Genomic DNA, 18,864 nt, shown 5'->3' with positions numbered 1-18,864 from the left:
CTATCGTTGCAGGCAAGAAAATGGCGATGACAAAAAATAGTGGGCAAATGTCTACCCCTTCTTTATTTATGTTGAATACGCCAACCCAATTCTGTTAGGTTGGTCGTGTACATATTGTGATATATATATAATATATTTATATATAATATAATTATTAGTAAGCCTTGGGAAGGCTGTAGCATAATGCGTTATGCCGAGGTTTAAAGAACGGGAAAAGAACATATATATTACAAGCTTCGATGTTGGAATAAAAATACGCTATAATTTCATAATCTAAATTATTTTTTTTATCACTACTATATACACTAGATTTACATACGGGCTGTTTACTTTAAGCCTCGACCTTACAACGCTCACACTTTTTCGCAAAAGCATCAACATGTACCTTGTAAAATAAATAAACTAAAGCGAACCGTTAATGTTCCGTCCAAAAAATATGAAATCAGTAGAACTAAAATTTAACAATTGTTCTAGGATCAACTAAAACGCATTGTTCTCATAGCGTCATAGTTCTTTTTGCTGTATTCTTTGGATGGTCCCACGATAGAATAGAGATGTTTTTTGTTCCGTAAATTAGATAACATTTAAATGAATTAATTAGAAGGATCCCGCGCGCTCAATATCGGAATTTTTAGCTCTCCTAACTACACTATCTATATTAATACTTATAATTGATATAATATTTGCGGTACAATTGGATCTTGAAACGTAATTTAAAAAATAGCTGAAAAAGTAAAAAATTCCACGTTCACAACAAAGATCTAATGTCTATTTGTCTCATGGGATGCTATATCTTACAGAGTTATGAAAATCTTGTTTGGACAGAGATCATTGCCTGGTAAGTTTGTCATCCGGCTCCGACATGTTATCATGCACGAGGAATGAGCAGAGAGTTGTTGCCTATCTAAAAAATAAGCATATTTACAATCCATGCATAGGAGCTATGAATTTCCTTTCTCCGACCCATAGCAAGTTTCAATTTCTTTTTGAATAGTTCGCGTAAAACTTCATCACCTACAACTAACATATTGTGTTACAAACGAACTGCGACACTCTGCTAGTTTACTTACATAACTAGTTGATCTACTATTGCAACCACATTAGTTGGGTGTATTGATGTGATAATATCCGTACGGTTTCGACGTTATTTTGAAAAATTTCTGTCCAGGCACAAAGGCATGTTGATTTACTATGGTTAGCTTTGTCGTTAATATAATATGTGCCTATACGTGCCGTTAGATAAAGTTAAGCTCGTTTCTTTATTGCAGCGAATTGACGTTAGCCCTTTGCATCAACTACTGTCGCTACTCTTTCATGGCTACGGTCCACTTTCTGCCGGGAACTCTTCAGTCTCACTGTGAGTATCGCTAATAACAGGGCCACTTCCAAAAGGTCCTGAGGGCACTGAAGAGGTCGAATGCGCCGCAGGTGTTGTGGTTCCTTTATGTCGGTTTTCATGCGGCGATGGAGGTGTTGAATAAGAATTTCTACTCGATGGAAGTGAATCAGGACCCGTTACTACGCTGCTAGCACCACCTATAATTGTAACAAAAATTATGAGAAATCTCCATCCGTTCTATTGAAGGTGTACGAGAAAAATGGAAGACAGCAGTCGATTGAACTGCTTATATTATCGAAGCCCGATGGACGCCAGGGCTTGGTTTTTATTTTAATCAAGTAGACTTATTGCTCAGTTATCACAGTACTCAATTGACCTACCGTTTCCTTATGTTCAAAGTGAATATCGGAGCTTTTTTTCTGTTAATCAACCTACCAAAAATTCTAAAATTTACACCCCTTTGAACTCTGTAACCTCTACATAAAACTGTGCATATTTATATTTCATATTTGACCACAAAGTCCAGCTGGGGCCCAGTCTATACTCTACCATGTATTATCGCTGGCAATGTCCGTCGTTCCGACGGTGGGGTTCGTCTTTGATTTTAACCTTTTTTGCTCGTCAGTTGTGTTTTTTCCAGATGTGTGTTTTGAACAATTGTTATATGCGTATATGAAAAAGTCATTGATGACGTGATATGGGCTACGTGTTTGTGAAAAAAGTTTGGATTTTTTCTTGAAAAACTTACGGGGAAGCTGCACAGTCGAAATCAGTTTAATGTGAGATACCACTTCCTTGACACCAACTAATAGCTCTCGACAAGCTGAGCTGAAATGTAATATATTCCTATGCCATGTAAGATATCGTCCTATACCTAAAATCAATGTGTTGATCGGAAAAACGCAAAGAACAACGTTTTTTTGACGTCCGCCAAAGAGTAGCCGCATTTTGCCGGATTTCCGGTAAGGGTTTTACCTACTGATTAAACCTAGATTAGATTACATAATAATTAAACGTGAGCTAATGTCGGCATGGGCCGACAAAACGACAGCTGAAATGCGATTAGACTTAAACTAACGTTGCTGGAAACGGTTAATGCTAGATAGAGGCCGACTTTGAATGGCTTTGTCTGGAAGAAAAAGCAATTTTTAGTTTCAAGCTCTACAAATAGATTAAAGCACATGTATCAGCTGATCAACCTGAGAGTTAACCTAGTGCACAAAACGAAACGAACTCTGCCGGTTGTTGTCGATCCGCCCGGTCTTTCCGAGCCAGGAAAGAGATACCGATCTAATTTCTGCTACATTTGTTCGTACCTGTACTACTTGGAGTTGGCTGGGTTGAATCGGTGATCTGTTTTAGACGCATCCAGATGTCGAGCATGGATGATGTCGGGGTTGAGGGTCCGGAAGAGGAGACAAATGAAGGTGGACCTGAACCGAGAGGCCAGGCTGGCCACGATGTTGAGGGGGACACAGGTGGCAATGTACTGTTACCGGAGCTACCGCCTACACCTACTGCGGTACCGCTGCCTTTTACACCTGAGCCGCTCCCGCCTGACGAGCTAACGGCAGCCTGCGATGACATCAGGATAGTTCGATATGTGCTTGAAGTCACCTACAGAGAACGGCAAACTCGTGACAGATCCGCTCGACAAGTCAAGTCGAGACCACTACCCGAGATGTCCTCTGTAGAAGGAATTTGTGAACTATCTACGATTCTAAATAGGCTCCTGCAACTGTCATAACGATATGCCACAATGGCACAATCCGCGATAAGTACGATTAACGCTACCTTGAATGATATGTCCTGAACCACGTTTCGTGTGTCAAGATGCAATTACTATACGGCTCCGTATCTGCTAATCTGCTTTAGTAATCGGTTATTGGCTGTCTGTGTATATAGCTCCATAGTGCACAATCTTAGTTACGATTGAGCGACTTTTCTACAGTTTAACTGAACGTTTTATTCCCGCTTGAACGAAAAACAAATAGCTGTGGAAGAACATAGCCTAAAGAATCACAACTGAGTCGACGGAACAATTTTATCTAAATTAAACAACAAAAGCAAATGGAAAACTATACCTTCGACAGAAAGACGTCAAGCTGGTAAAGGCTGAGTGCGTTGTGTAGTGTTTCAAGCGGGCGAATCGAAGGTACTCGAAGTGGTCCCTCTGCTGTGCCCGGAAGTAGAGCCGCCCGAAGGTCGGGTGCCGAACTCGAACCCGAGATAACAGCTGTGCTAAAAAGCTTACCGGCAGCTGAGTATACCGGCTTGACGTTGAACAAGGGACGTGGCCGTGTGCCAGCTGAATTGCTAGCGTTGCCGTTGTTACCAATATTTGCATTGTTAATGGTATTGGTTCGTCGAAACGCGCTAAGAAAAGCCGAGGGCGAGCTGTAGTGCTGTTGCGGAGGACCGTTTGATCCTGTCGACTCCGACTCTAGGCCGCTAAGGACCAGGGGGCCAAATGGTGACACGCCCATCGGGTACCCACTCACCGTGTGGTATGGGTTGTAGCCCCCGGGCATTTCGTCATCATCCTCTGTTTCGGTTAGCTGGCTCTCGGGTGATGGAGGGGACAGACATCTACAACAGTAACGACCAAGCGTGGCATGTGAATATAGCGACGTTGATGTCGCATTGCGAATTGTTTTCCGACGCGACGTTACGTTCAAAAAAGATGATGGTATCGTGGTCGGTAAAGATGTTGCAGATAATGCGATCGGTGCAGACGAAGGTGAGGGTCGTATGGTGTAGAGCGGATCCCGAGAAGTGCCGCACGAGATCCGACGACAACGACGCATCCGGCGACCGTTGGCCATATGGGTCGTTGGGTTGACGGCAATCGTTGTAGCAGTTTTGGTGATGATTAAGGTGGTAGCGGTGCCATCGGCGGAACATGCCGACAAGCCGGAGTAATGCACGGAAGAGTCAACGGGCGGAACTATGTTAGTCAATAACGGACGGCTAGTCGGGGAGCTACCAACGGCGTTAGCCAGGGGCGAGTGAAGCACCTGGATACCAGAAGGTGGACGGGAGGTGGGTGGGAATGCGGCAGACGAAGGCGAGGTGCAGGCCGCGCTTGGAGGAGAATTGTTTTGACAACTTGTGCAGACTATGGCAGAAGTAGTAGATGTGCATATGCTAGCCGCTGATGCTGTGCTAATTGCACCGGCACGAGCAGCACGAGGCATTGTGAAAGGTAGGCGTTTAGGGGTGCTACCAGGAGAAATGGGAAGAGCAACTTGGCTGAGATCGGTTTTTTGGAGATCTTGCGACGACCTGCTGTGCTGATCCGGAGACGAAGAATCACCGCTCAAAGCGGGATAATTAGCGGTTAACATAATCAGCGGGGTTAGTGCGATGTGGGATGAGGACCAGTTAGGGGAGGAGTAGATAATAAACAGGAAGTATAGGGCCGAGGAGATCTACAGTAGGTACGCGGGTGACGAGGGTTGAAGGGACCAAAGTTGGAATTACTACAGTGGTCTAGATTGGGCGAGAAAGGAGAAGTGTTGAAAAGATTAAGATTCCCGGCGGCCCCGCCGCTGAGAGCATAAGAGACACTGACTATCAGTTAGAGGGAATCAGAAGCATGAAACAGATAAGGCTAATGACTCACCAAGCCATAAAAAAGTTCCTAAATTGATGAGATATGGTTTTATCTGAATCATAATACCAGCAAATTTGCAGACACATAGAATAAAGAATTCATTTACGAAGTAAGTGAAAATGGACGCCGAACTGTAGATAACGCGAGCTCTTAGCGCTTAAAGGTTGCTACAATCCTGCGTTGCAGCAGCTACATCCTAGTACAATACGGCACTATTTATGCAATTCTATCTGTTAACGTGGATGTTAGCTATACCTATTGAATCTACTTGAAACAGTTTTACAAATAATATTTTGAAATCATGGACCCTTTCATACCTTTGAGGTGTAGCTGCAGTAAGGGTAGCGTTGGAATCATGCTTGCCTGGAATGTCAGACTGTCCGCTAGAGCCATTTACTCCGGAACTTCCCGAAGCCGCCAAGTTGATCTGTGACCCTTCAGGTGAAGGCGAAGAATCGCCGTTGATCGGAGACGATGATCGCTCGGACTGACTTTGAGGGCGGAAGCCGGGTCCCGGCGGTGGATTTTTTTGTACACAACACATTGCACCTACAATGCATTGCGTGTCATCGAAAAGAAAACGAAATCTAATAGATTTCGTCTAACTAGGTAGAAATAAATTGGTAGCATAATGACTGTTAAAAAAGAGCAACTAAACGCCAATGACCAAACTCACCTGGCGAGAAATGCAGCTCGACGTGAAAACGTTCCTCCGACAACACATCTTTAGTCTCGTCTTCGTACAACATAATGACTATCTGGGTCATATAATTCAACTCCGACACCTCAGAGACGTACGAGAGTGCGCGGCGCCATTGTTCGTCCCGCCCACTGTCCACCAGGCCGCCATACCGAAGAACCGTCAATAAACTATGAATGTGTGACTCTGAAGTAAAATACAACCTAGTACAAATGCATGGCAAAGAGATGGATCCGTTAATAATGTGAACACTTGAGTTGACATTAAGCACAGAGGAAAGTACGTCTTAGTAAAGCCACTGACGGCGCTTCATTGGCATCACAAAATTTTATGTTGATTTAACAAAACATCTAATCTTGAAATTAACTTGCAGACTATCGAAATTATCCCTTAGAACCGCACTGACACAGCTGTGACCATACAACGGTCTAACGCGCTAGATTTACCGGGTGCGGACGTGTCGTCCGGGTGAGGATACCCCATGCGAATACTGTGGGTTTAGTCGGTTTTCACTCTCAGCCTGGGTGGGATTGCCCTCACTTCCTTCGCCGCCCTCACCTCCCAAATCCGTGTTTCGATGTAGATCAGCGCGGATTTTCTTGAGTAACGGTGCGCATACTCCTAAGCCAATAGCTAGTTTTTCTTGCCGACTTATGCCGTATTCCTGTGGAATAACAATGTCTAAAAAACAAAAGAAATGTCTGCGTTTTCCCTTTGCTAACGTTCGCCGTACACAGATATCGTTTGAATTCACGGTTCCGATAAAGCGCTTGATACTATAACATTTTATTGACGGACGCTTAACCATACCCCGTACTCATCAGCTTAGATTGACTGCTTCACGTTAAATAAACCTACCGGCTAGAGCTTTGGCGTACATATAGAGCTCTTCGGCGTGTTGAAATTGCAACGTATGCTGATTGTGTTGAAGATCATACTTGATACAGTCGTAAACATCAGGAATTTTTGAGATGTCAAATTTGTCGGGTTTAATCTTGAAGTCTTTCTCAAGCTTTGCCCATCGTCGTTGCATTAGGTCCCATGACTCTCCGTGGTATAACGTGCCTGTATTATTAGGTTTCATAGCTGTGTTAAAATTTAAGCTGAAGTGAACACCCATGCCAGTGTTATTTACGTTTATTAAGCATGTAATGTACGTAATTTAACTGATTACAAACAGTTAAAATAGCTTAAAGGACCTCACACTCTCACAAACAATGACTGAAGGAATAGATTTCGATAACTTCATATCAATATCACCCGCACCTACCTTTATCGTCATCCTTTTTCTTTTTAATCACATTCGTCAATTCCTGAATGAGTTCGAACACGTGTTCACATGCCCGGAGGGGGTTTTTGATGAACCGCATCGCCTGTTCGATACTAGCAGCATTCGTAGGATTTAATCGCTCGACGTCTTCTTCTGTAAATTCCCGGTCCACCTGCATCGTGTCATGCAGACGCTGCTTCACCATATTCTGTTTGGGCCAACGCACTACCGTTAATATGTAGTTCAAGTACTTGACGTGTTCTCGTTTTTTTATGGACAAACAAGGATAGAACATTGCTATAGTAAAAACCGTTCCACAGCGGAAGTGGCAGCCTACCTGAAACTTCCCTGCGTCGCAGTCGTTATCTAGAAGCCCGTTTGTGTTTGCACTTTTCACCATCTGAACGAGAATGGGTGTGAGCTCACCTTCTAGAGCAAGAAGGCCTTTGGCAAAGGCCGCTGCTGTCATTGATACACGCCCTTCATCAGATGCATAAATTTTGAGGTCGTGCCGGAAAGTTGAGTGTAATCTCAACAGGCCGAGGCCTTGACTACCCGAATAATCGCCCCCTCCGCCAGGGTACATGCACCGAAAAACTCGGCCAAGTTCTTCCGCTTGAACCCGACCTGCCGGCGTTAACTCACCGCCCCATTTAAGAATGAGTACCAATGAAGGCTGGCGTGGGGTTTCGCTGTCATCTGAACTAGAATTTCTAGGTCGGCCTTTGGGCTGGTATTTCAGCTGGACCTTGCGATTGATGCCAGAGAAGTGCCCGTACATTTCCAATACTGACTTCAATTGCTCCAACTTCGAGCGGTTTTCCTCGACTTCGCTATCGTTATCCTGTTTTGTGAATGCAAACACCGAAAAGATGGCTACATTAGCAAGAGCTACAATAATGATAATGAAATAATAATGATGAGAGCGCCATGTAATGCTGCAGTGTTGAAGTAGCAAACACATTTGGGAAAATAGGTTAAAATGAAAACAGTCGTGTCTTACAACAATGTTTAATCTTTTGATGTTCTCAGTGTTAAGACTATGATTACGCACCTTATGTGCTAACAACTCTCGCGCTATATCTAATATCTCTTGCAGCTGTTTCGGTTTCTTCAGTTTGATATGACCATCCTTGTAGCCTCCATGCTTTTCGAACAATTGAAAAAATTTGTGGTTCTTCACTTCCATTTTCATCTTCTGCTTTGGTGTTCGATCTCCATGTCGGATAACACCAATAACGCATCGCAACTCCATCATTTTGCCAAATGTCGTCGGCACGATTGGAGGGTCGTCCAGCTGAAACGGCATGGACCATGGGATGTGTAGTTGCGGAGCCAATTCCCGCAATATCATGTTACCTGAGGCATGACAGTAAATTAGAGGTCGCCATTACCGCAAAAAATCAAATATGTGATAGAAGACGTCGGGTGATGACAACAGCAACATTTCCACAAGCAATTTACCGTGTATATGTTTGCTAATTAATTGACCACGTACCCAGAATTTTTGAGCAGTCGTCATAGTATTTCATAGAGTTCTTCACGAATGAAAATCCGTTGACATCACATACGTAAGACTTGCCATTGGCTCGTAGAAGATCAAATCCACAAACTGTCTGTTTAAAGGCAAGGCACACCTGAAATAAAGGTATTATATGAGAAAAAAATTTATTCCTGCTCATATAGCTCACTCGTATTAGGTGGCGGTTGTCATAAGGTATGAATACTATACCTTTCTAGCGATTAATTTTTCATCGTTTGTCAAGATTACAGGATAACGGACCTCCTTGCCCTCTTTATCACGTTCGACCTTTCCATCGAGGGCTGGACTTTTTCGAGCCTCCGCGTGCGCATAGTCAGGACCCACCGTGTATACTTTGACATCTGTTCCATCAGTCGGCATGAACTCCTCATAGATAAAAGACCCTGTTAATACGATTAAAATAGCACACACAAAATTCGTTCATATTATGGTATATCTTAATATGGATATATTATAAAAAAAAAAAACGTAAAATTATTAACTGTCTTCCTGCGTTAGAAATGTCAGAAAGCATGTTATTTCACCATCAAAGTGCAATCCGCCCTGACCAAAAAGAGAGGACGTATCCTTCACATCAGTCTCACCGACAGTATCGGCCTGTTGGCAATGCATGGCAATATTTGCCGTTTCACTAATGCTCAGTTCACCTGATCTCCGTTATTGTTTATCGCTACAAACTGTATCTCATTTTGTCTGCTTCGAGCCCACAACGGGCAGATTCTTCGTCTCCCATCAAAACAACAACCAGGCTAGTTTGTATTAATCGGTCCGGATGGGATTTACTAATGCTAATGTGTTTATGTCAATATCTACTTCCTCGTTCTAACCGGTTCGCTTAAGTTCGTTTGTTGTGTGTTTACGTGCCTGCGTCGTCCAGCAGGACCTGACTATAGCTTCGAAAACGTACGAGGATTCACGCCTTGCCGTTCGTCTGTCTCACGTCTCAATCGTTCTACTTATGGCTTGTGAACTGACAGATCGCAGAACCCACATGAAGATTAGAAAAAAAAAAGCCAGCGACAGAGGGAGTAGGAGGAAACAGAGCAGAGATTCGTTGCGTGCATTTCGAATGGGCCTTGGGCGGACATTTGGGTGTCTGCTGTCCAAACAAACGAAAAAGGCAGCCATGGCCTAGTGACCAAAAATAGTCGATGCCAAACCACAAGACAGAAAAAGAGAAGGTAATACTGGAGGAGAGGCAGACACGACCCACATAGATCCAGCATCAACCGGTAGTCATAGGTAAATCTATTGGTAGGCAGTCATCAGTGAGAGGAATTTGTAAGAATAATAGAAATCGGTTGATCAATTAGATATTCCGGCAATAAGCAACAAAAGTATATGACCACAACGTTTAGCAATCCTCTGCACTAACAAACAATTAGATACAGGTAGCTAATACAACGGCCCGCAACGCTATGCATGCGTGCGAATCTTGACGGCATTAATAAGGTCAAGTGGAAACAAGGGAAATTAGTAAACAATATTTTTATTGGTGCATATTAATGGCACATGAATAGACTACCAAGTACGGATTTAAGCATATTTTTAAACATTTGAATTGCAAACTCTAAATAGCTGTTACGTCGGGGATTTATTTCAATTGTTTCTATTGAAGTTCACGATCATAAGAAGTTATGGCTGTGAATTAATGGGTATACAAGCAAAGGAAGTTGAAGGACTAAAATATTAGCTCAATTCGGAACTTATTAATTAAGGAAGCGTGGAGAAAATAATGCAAACGGAGGGTTCTTAATGTCGGAAAATTATTAGACGGCAACAGGATATTTGTGGTTAACAAGGTCTGGCTATGTGACGGCAGAAACAGAAAAACCACCTATGGCTGTGACCGCATTGAACGAATGGAAAACAAAAGCGTATTTATGGACTAAAGAAATGTAACACTGTCGTGATCACTCCCATGCAATGGACACCTTTAGCTGGTCTATTGGACCCACTCAAGACTGTTGTTCAACGATAATCACAACAACTTACGGTAGTAACCGACTTGTTATGACAACGGCAACGAAAATAGATGTGGTTTTTGTAAGTGCTATCTATATATATAAGCTACAAGTTTATATCATAGATAAGCGGCATAAACTGCAATAAACTGTAAACGAGATGAGTTATTGTCAGACATACCCGATTTTCTCACTCGACTTTCGGGTGAATAGACACTCGAACGGGAACCAATTTTTCTGAACAGTCGCTGAGATCCGCCACCGGCTGATGTCGGGTAATAAATGTAAATATTGTGGTCCTCAGCAGATACGGGTTTTTCGACGAATGGCTTATTAAATACGACACCCCCTACCTCAACGTGATCTTCGGACTCCAGCATCTCGTCTGCGGAAAATAATTTTTCATACGCACACGGAATGCTTAATTAATATTTGAACGTTACACATGACACGGGTTGTTTTGTCTACTTCAAATTTGAGTAAATTAAAATACGTATAAATAGGACTTCTGTACTAAATTTACTTAAACTCAAAGTAATGTATCAATCGCAGATATTACTTATATGTGATTTAACACCAATTAAGTTAGTCGAAAGTTAACGACATGTCCCTGTCATTCAATCAGACATCAGCTACCCACCCTGGTGTTCTCGATTGAGAACGGCATATCGAGGTAATTCGATGCGGGCATCTTCCAGAATTTTGTAGACTCTTCGGCGATCCTGAATGTCGTATTGAAAGTAGAGATCATTAATCGTGAACGGTTTACGCAGTTCAGCGTACTTAATAGCCTTCGATAACGGAAATCCTGTAAGGAGCAGAGAGAAAAAGCAATCAATCGAATGGCACCACCATACACGGCACTCCACTCAACGAGTAATCCAAAATTAGCTTGTGTACTGAAACGGATTAATCGTCGTTATCGGTCATATTTTGTCACTAAATCCGTTTAAGTATGTGGCACATTCAACGACATAGCAGGCTCGAGGGTTGATGCACGTATTAACTAAGCATCGGAGGAAGAATGGGTGGACTTCAAAAGCAAGCGCGGACTTAGACAATCATTCAGTAAGAATCTGCATGTATGTAAGTTCGATACGATAAACAGAAATCATGCCAGACCTATCGAAAAAGAAAAAGGTTTCATGCATGGTCCATACAACCAATGTGACAGCCACCAAACTCAAGCAGATTAGCCAACCATTAGGGTTAGTAGACAGTAAATCTCAACTCGGGAGGGTCGGTGCTCTACAAGTCTGGCAAGTTGGTCAAACTGTTCATTTTTGTGTAGGAATTAATACACAGAGTTTTAATACGAGTTAAGAACAGTGTCGTATAATGCTGTGGCTTACAGAAGTGAGTTTTAATGTTTAGGCTTGTCTTAATTTCTTCCCAGTAAGGTGCTATTAAATGTTGATAACCCCAGCTGCAACCGACCACGAACGATGAATGAACGATGATAAACATTAAAGTTTCAGAAAACCTAATAAAAGTAGAGCATAACCCTAACTAGATATACCCAATATAAGATTCCCAATATAAGCCAGTCATAGACATATATGGTCCAAATATACCTAAAAAGTAATGCAGTCTTCAAAGTAGTTAGAATAAAGAAATGATCATATTTAATTTTTTTTTCAACACTCAGGACTTCAGAAAAAGGCAGTATTCAGTAAAGAAACGAATTTTTTTCCGATCCAAAATCAAACCCATGCCACTTAGAAGACGGCCAGAGAAAAGGCGTGTAGCTCTCGTGTCAATTGTAAGAAGCAAAAAATCTCAGATCAAAAAAGATCTCATAATTCTTAAAGTCAACAAGAGTTTAGACTAGTATCTCGGCAACAATATGTTCTGATGGATTTCTAAACTTCGATCTCTTAAAACCATTTTTATATATGCCAAGTAAATATTTGTATATTCTATGAAATCAAGAATGGACGTAATATACCAAAAGAATAAATATGATTCCTGGGTCAATTTAGGTAGAGGAACATGTGGCTTGAAATTATCTCAACTTAAACGAAAAAACTTTAAAAAATTTACCAAAATGTAATTACAAAAAAGCGAATATACATGAAGGGTGTAAAAGGCTATTACAGGATAGAATACACCGACGAGCACTTGGACTGTGGATACAGTTTTTAATGTTAATGGCATAGCAATAACGATGTTTATTATCAATGAGTTCATTTGTTGTTATTGTCGTCTGTATGCCGACGACAATTCGCTGCTGCTAAAAGACAATACTAGTTGCTAAACAAACTATAATGCTGGCTACTATAGGGGGCAACGCGAAAGCGTCCTATTTTTTGGCAAGGGGAATCATCATATGGGGCTCGTGTTCCCTTACGTTGAAAAGGTCTTACTTTGGGTGATCACACTAATGTCTCCCTGTACATTTTTCTGTTCGTCTGCTGTTTTCTTTCGTTCGGATGGTGGATAGTTGCTGATTTGCTGGCAATTGGTGGTTGACTGATGGCGGAGGACGTCGTAGGAGGCGCGTGCTGCTTACCCGACTGACCTTTCGAGTGAAACGAGATGAGACAGTCGCATAATGGCCATTCTTCAACTGGTTGGTTCAGGATCACCTCCTCGGGAAACACAAGCGTCTCTATATACTCAAACTCGCTAAGCCTAGTGAGAATCTCTCGCATTGGCTTCGATTGCGACTTTTTTGCCATGGCGCAGATGCCCACGATGACGCGTTTTTCGCAGCAGACCTCACAATCGTCGTCGTAGTTTTCACCGTCTTCCTCCTTTGATTGGCCATAAGCGAAAAAACAGTAAAGAAAAAAAAATGGAAAGGTATATTGGTATTCAGAGAGGCAGTATTTTCAAGTGTCTTGCCCATATCGTATTTGTAGTCCAAGTGTAATTATGTGTTTAGGCTATCGAGTGCACCATCCTGAAACTCTTTCATTTCAAGAATTTTGAATAGTAAGTTATGTATATATATATATATATAAATGTGTGTACGCAAGCATGTAAGATGTAATTCCGCTTCATACCATAGCACTGGGATCTATGGACCCCTGTGACCATTGAGACCCCCTACTGTGGGGCATTGTTTCCTGCGAGCCGATTTAGACAGTACTGTCCGAAATAGCATGCGTGGATACGCCCGCCTAGAGTCCCAGAAAGAAAACGTTAACGCCCCTACGTCATAACCATTCGAGATATGCTGGCGACTTTCCGCGTGTCTTCGGGGCGCCGCTTCCGACCAATAATGCGACATTCACGTCTGAAAGCAAATCCAATAAATGAAAGTTATATAATTCAATAGTCTCCATAATACCGGTTGATAAAATACATTTTCTATCTATTAATACACCTGAAGAATAGACCTAAATGTAGCCTAATTGTTCGTCAGATGATAAAGGATCTGGAGAATGCTGAAGATTCGAGATTTTCACCATTTGAAATAGTCTGGTTAATAACACTAATATATCATCGTCAGATGCAGAATCATTAAATTTACAGTATTTTTGTGTATGATTCGTTAATATCCGAGCGGTATTTTCCACCATAATTGTTATCAGCTCTATTCAAAATGACAGTGTCGGCAATGACAAAAATTGTGTTGTAATAGTCGAAACTACTTTCCAAAATTAGTACCGTCAACTAGTTAGTTGATTGAATTAGTGTGATTGGTAGATTTTGGAGAAACCGGGTGAGACCTCGGGATCTTATCTACTTTCTTATTTTTATTAATAAGGACATTAGATAATGTCCATTTGCTGGTATACAGACACATATAGAAAGCGGTCATCCTAACTGCCTAGCGAACCTCCTACAGTTTTTTGAAAAATTAATTTTTCTTCGCTCCAGTAACAAAAATCTTGGAGCTTACAGAAAAAAAATATACTCGTGTATTCATAAAACGAGACCAAGCCTTCTACTAATAGAAATGATCGTATAAGAAAATAACACAACGAGGAAATTGCAAGCACACATTGCTCAGAGAACTACGCCTCGATGGTCTCAGTCTTTTCCCTTAACTGATAGTGTTTCTATCCCTATGTACATCTCTATCACAAAATCATACAACGACTACGTTCTTCCGTCATAACGGAATAAAAAAACAGCGTCAGTTATAAATTTTATTCTTAAGAACGCACATTCTTGCTATATGTACATTACTAAATATTCATGCCATATACAATTTACATCAGATACATTAGCAATTAGTGTCCTTAATCCACTTAGAATAATTTATATTAAATAAATTGGGATTAGCTTTTGATATTATCCAAAATTGTAACCGGTGATAAAAGCCAATCTTAAGGACAGACTAATACTTTACTAGGAGAGATAAACGACCATTACTACCAAACTTATTGTTTGTTAGATTTTATACAATTTTTGTTGTTCCTCAGAATTTGAGCACGCTATAAACGGAAAGCGTGACCCAGCACTTGCTAGTTAACTCGGCTAGCCGCGTATGCCACCTTGTTTGTACGCTTAGCTTTCTTATAAAGCTCTACCTATATGTGCCCTAAATAGCTGCATTGTAGATGTCAGAGCAGTGTATTTTTGCACAGAACATTACTTCTCACCCGTAATGCCACACATCTATACCGACCACCCTTCTCTGGCCTAATTCTTTGCAGCCCTTTTTTCGTCGGCATGTGCAGTATTATTTACCGAATGATTTACAATCGACGAGATACGAGCTCATCGTTGTGCCTTGAATGGCAGTAGTTCATTACCGCGGCGTTACTGTAGCGTTGGTGCAAAAGCGTCAAAAATTTTTCGAGACTTGCGTTTTAGCGCTGTCGATTTGCTTTTGCGACATCTAAACGGCCAAGTATACTTAGTAGTATTAAGCAATGGTGAAGAGAAGTGAGAGAACCGACCCATCTGCCTGTGGTGCTTGGAACAAAATGTAACAACTACAAATTTTTATGCGGTGCAATGTCGCATGGGTGTGAGTAATGCATGCAATTTTATTGTAACACAACATAGAATAAAGTAGCCATGGTGGTCGTAAATAATAAGATTAAATAACAGACAATGCACAGATACGTACGCCGCGGTCTTTCCTGCAGGTATGTTCGATTTTGAATTTTCGGGTAGATAGATCCGTGTGTGTTTGTGTGTGACAAAAAAATACGCATTCGGATTTCGACTGGAAATACGCAGTCGGCTACAACACATGGGGCAAGAAAACGCGAAATTGTGTATACACAATACCGACTTAACTTAAACTGACGGTGACCTTGTCAATAAAAAATGCAGTTTTGCCAACAATGACACAGTAGTACCTATATTTGATGGGGTTAATGTGGAAGATCAGATAGGAAACAGGCCGACTACCCCGATTGCGTAAACATTAAAATGCAAAGTATTTTAAATGTGTTGGCCGAAATTACAACCTCGTTTGCCGAATCGCTTGCTAGTAAAGCCTTATTTCCTAATACTGTTACACCTTGCGTTACTCTATAGTATGTATCAGCGCCAAGGACAACGAGGCATATAGTAAGTATGCCTATGCCTTAACGATGCTCAGCTAAGCAGCATGCGATAACAATTTTTTCCCCGAAAAGGAAGCTGTTTCGAAGAAAAAGAGTTGTTTCAAAGAGCAAATACGTCATACCTAGATTGGTAAAAATGAGAAAATACAACAATCCTCATTCGTTCGGTAAGGAAGCGTTCGGTATATGATAATAATTATGAAGATCATCACTACGAAGGATGAGAATGAAGATTTTTTAGCGAACTTTTCATAAGAATACTGATAAGAGATGCTTAGTTTGCATTAAGCATACCTATTATCATGCTAGTTAGAAAAAAATCTATTCAATTAGCATTTATTTGCAGAATTTATTCATTTGCTACCAAGGCCGAACATTTATCGTCAGAAAGAGTATATAAGATGTAAGCGACGAAATCATACTACGCTCCAAACGAAATAATTTGTTACGATACTTCATCGCGGCAAATCATGGCTTCGACTGCAACCAACTACCGCGTCAAATTCGAAGCCTCGGTTGCTTTCTAAGCCTGATATGGAGGGCAAAAAAATGAAGACATTGTAAAGGCTAACGTGAAATAATGACAACACCTAGTTGGAACAAGTTTGACACGGCATGACAATATGCGCCAGGATATTCAAATCAATTTAGCAATGTCAGCCAATCTCCCAAGCAAACGCTCATATCTGAAGGTACACACTTAATGTGTCCTGTGTTTTCTTTACCGGAGATAAAAATATGATAGTTTATAAATGGAATAAATTCCCTTTTGACTACTACGTCCTTTTTCGCATCTCACAATCGAAGCTGTCAAATTGGTACGACATTACTGCACTGTAGTCAAATACTGCGTTTACCACGCGGGCAAAAAGCGGGCAGAAAGGCAGCTTTCCGAGGCGCATAGTCATTCTTACTTGCCCATGACCTTGCATTTGGCCTTTCTAAGAAACGTTACGTGAGTGTCTTCCATAAATCACTCACTAGTAAAACTTCGAGAAGAATATGTATTGCTGCTTAACCAAAACATTGCTCTTTCTACGCGGCCCGCGTCAGCACTAAGTACTAATTAATTGATTAGGTGATAGCTTTTTATGCTACACTCGGCGTCAGCGTATGCATAATATGAACGTGCTTAACAAAAACATACAGTAGCAGAAAGGTGTGAAACCGATTGCACTATCCTTAAACCTAGGTATTTAAACGTTAACAATTTAGTTCGATATCAATTATTATTTGTCTCTACCGCATCTTTATGCACACACAACAACGTAAGGTGTCTCCCGATTATATATACATAGAGAAATGAGCAATCGTATTAGTACCATTCATCATTGTTGTCTGACATTGCTGCAATGGTCCCCCACCGAAGTGTTGTTCCTTTGAAAAAGATGTAACAAAAAAACGGATGAAAAATGACCAATTATAGCACATAAAAACAACCTAACGACACCAGCTCCCATAGCGCAGCAGAGCTCAACGATAGGACACTGCATAGATAAGTGAGGCCTAAGATAAGTGAGCAATTCGGCTGCATGCTTTTATCACTACCGGTTTCATCACTTCTTTGCTAAACGCTTTAATTACAAAAGGTAACAAAAGCACGGCAAGCAAATGACGTCGCGCGTAAAAGCAGACATATTAGCACATATCCGACTAGCTCTGCGCACCGGGTAGTCGCGTGTGACACGTATAGTAGTCGCTACTGAACAAAGCGGCTCCAATGTAAATAATAGTTGAATTCCGCGTTTTTGGAACCTTAATCATCAATGCTGAATTATTTCGTGTTAGTTATCGGCTAGTAACAATCATGTTACCTGGCCCAGGAACCCTTGCCAACAGGTGCGTTCGGCTAGTATAACAACTGATGTCATCGGATTAGGGCACAGAGGATTGCTTTCTTCGTGCGTGTGTGCGCTGCAGGATTAGCGTTGAGCTCTACTTATACCAATGGCCAGCCCATCTACACCACGGTGTAACAGAAGCCTATAGCAGTGCGTGTGATAATACGTACGTACACATATATGTAATTTATATAATACTTAGTAGTAATAGTACGCAGTAACACGTACGTGAGTCAACAGTGCATAATCGAACGGCGGAACATAATGTATTAGGAAACAACTGTATCTTCAGCTTTGATATTATCAACGACGCGACGGTATCACTCAGTTGCTGCTCGTCGTGTTACAGAATTTGTCACCCACTCACATCAGCTGCAACTGTACTTTCTCATGGATGGTTGGCGTTCAGATGCTTAAATGCAGCTGCTGTGGGGGGGCGACACAAAGAACTGTAATAACATAACAATGGACTCCACTAGACACTCACAGAACCAGTAAGCTGAATAGACATAGGGCATTCAATGGTCACGGGTGTGGCCACAATCGCTGCCGTTGGTTGAATGACCACCTCTAAGTCGCGGTACTTGCCTGTAGGAAGAGAATAGTAAAGGCTCGATTGCCGGCGCGTCAGTGGAGAGGGTCCATATTCTTAATATTTTGCGCGGGATTATTCAAGTGGTGAATAAAAGCGGACAGAGTAAAGTTAACTTCACTTTCTTCGTTATAGTATGGAACTAAAATAATATAATAAACTGCATTTGTAGTTAAGTAGTGACTGTGTCGGGTTCAGGCATGCCTGAAAAACAAAAGCATTTTATGTGATTTGCCAATGAATCCATCCATATACAGACCTTGCATAATACGAAACCAATAAGGGGTAGCGTAGTGTTACGAGTAATGGTTTCTTTTGGCGTTTAGGCCCTGGCCGATGGTTGAGCTAGAATCATATTTCATCATATAAAATATATATAATCATATATAATGGAATTCGGCCTTTCAGATCCGGAAATAGAGGTACGCGTGGAAGATATATAGATCTTCCACGCGTACCTCTATTTTCTATGTTTCCTTTGGGTGGTTGGCAGGCGAATAGCACTTCCTTTCTATCGGAAACATT

At 41.5% G+C, this 18,864-nt stretch overlaps 1 protein-coding gene across 8 annotated transcripts; it reads right to left on the bottom strand.

Moving 5' to 3' along the window:
• Nucleotides 1-27: 27 nt before the first annotated feature.
• Nucleotides 28-18,358, bottom strand: l(1)G0196 (inositol hexakisphosphate and diphosphoinositol-pentakisphosphate kinase). 8 transcript variants are annotated; one of them, XM_022837467.2, is made up of 17 exons: nt 18,235-18,353; nt 13,441-13,673; nt 12,945-13,188; nt 11,073-11,240; nt 10,614-10,817; nt 8,658-8,851; nt 8,424-8,562; nt 7,980-8,284; nt 7,263-7,769; nt 6,926-7,133; nt 6,514-6,720; nt 6,102-6,336; nt 5,632-5,858; nt 5,273-5,504; nt 3,424-4,627; nt 2,656-2,914; nt 28-1,536 (listed from the first exon to the last, which is right to left on the bottom strand). In XM_022837467.2, exons 2-17 carry the CDS (start codon nt 13,495-13,497, stop codon nt 1,319-1,321), a joined length of 4,608 nt encoding a protein of 1,535 aa, XP_022693202.1. In that variant the 5' UTR covers nt 13,498-13,673; nt 18,235-18,353; the 3' UTR covers nt 28-1,318. The 8 variants fall into 8 exon arrangements, with proteins under 8 accessions (XP_022693202.1, XP_022693199.1, XP_022693198.1 ...); XM_022837464.2 differs by having other exon boundaries at nt 2,656-2,956; nt 17,976-18,351; XM_022837463.2 differs by having other exon boundaries at nt 2,656-2,956; nt 18,235-18,351.
• Nucleotides 18,359-18,864: the final 506 nt, after the last annotated feature.

The sequence above is a fragment of the Varroa jacobsoni genome, unplaced genomic scaffold, assembly GCF_002532875.2.
Source record: "Varroa jacobsoni isolate VJ856 unplaced genomic scaffold, vjacob_1.0 scaffold_710, whole genome shotgun sequence".
Taxonomy (NCBI): Eukaryota; Metazoa; Arthropoda; class Arachnida; order Mesostigmata; family Varroidae; genus Varroa; species Varroa jacobsoni.
Note: the sequence above shows the minus strand (reverse complement) of the source record. Positions and strands in the feature narration are given on the sequence as shown.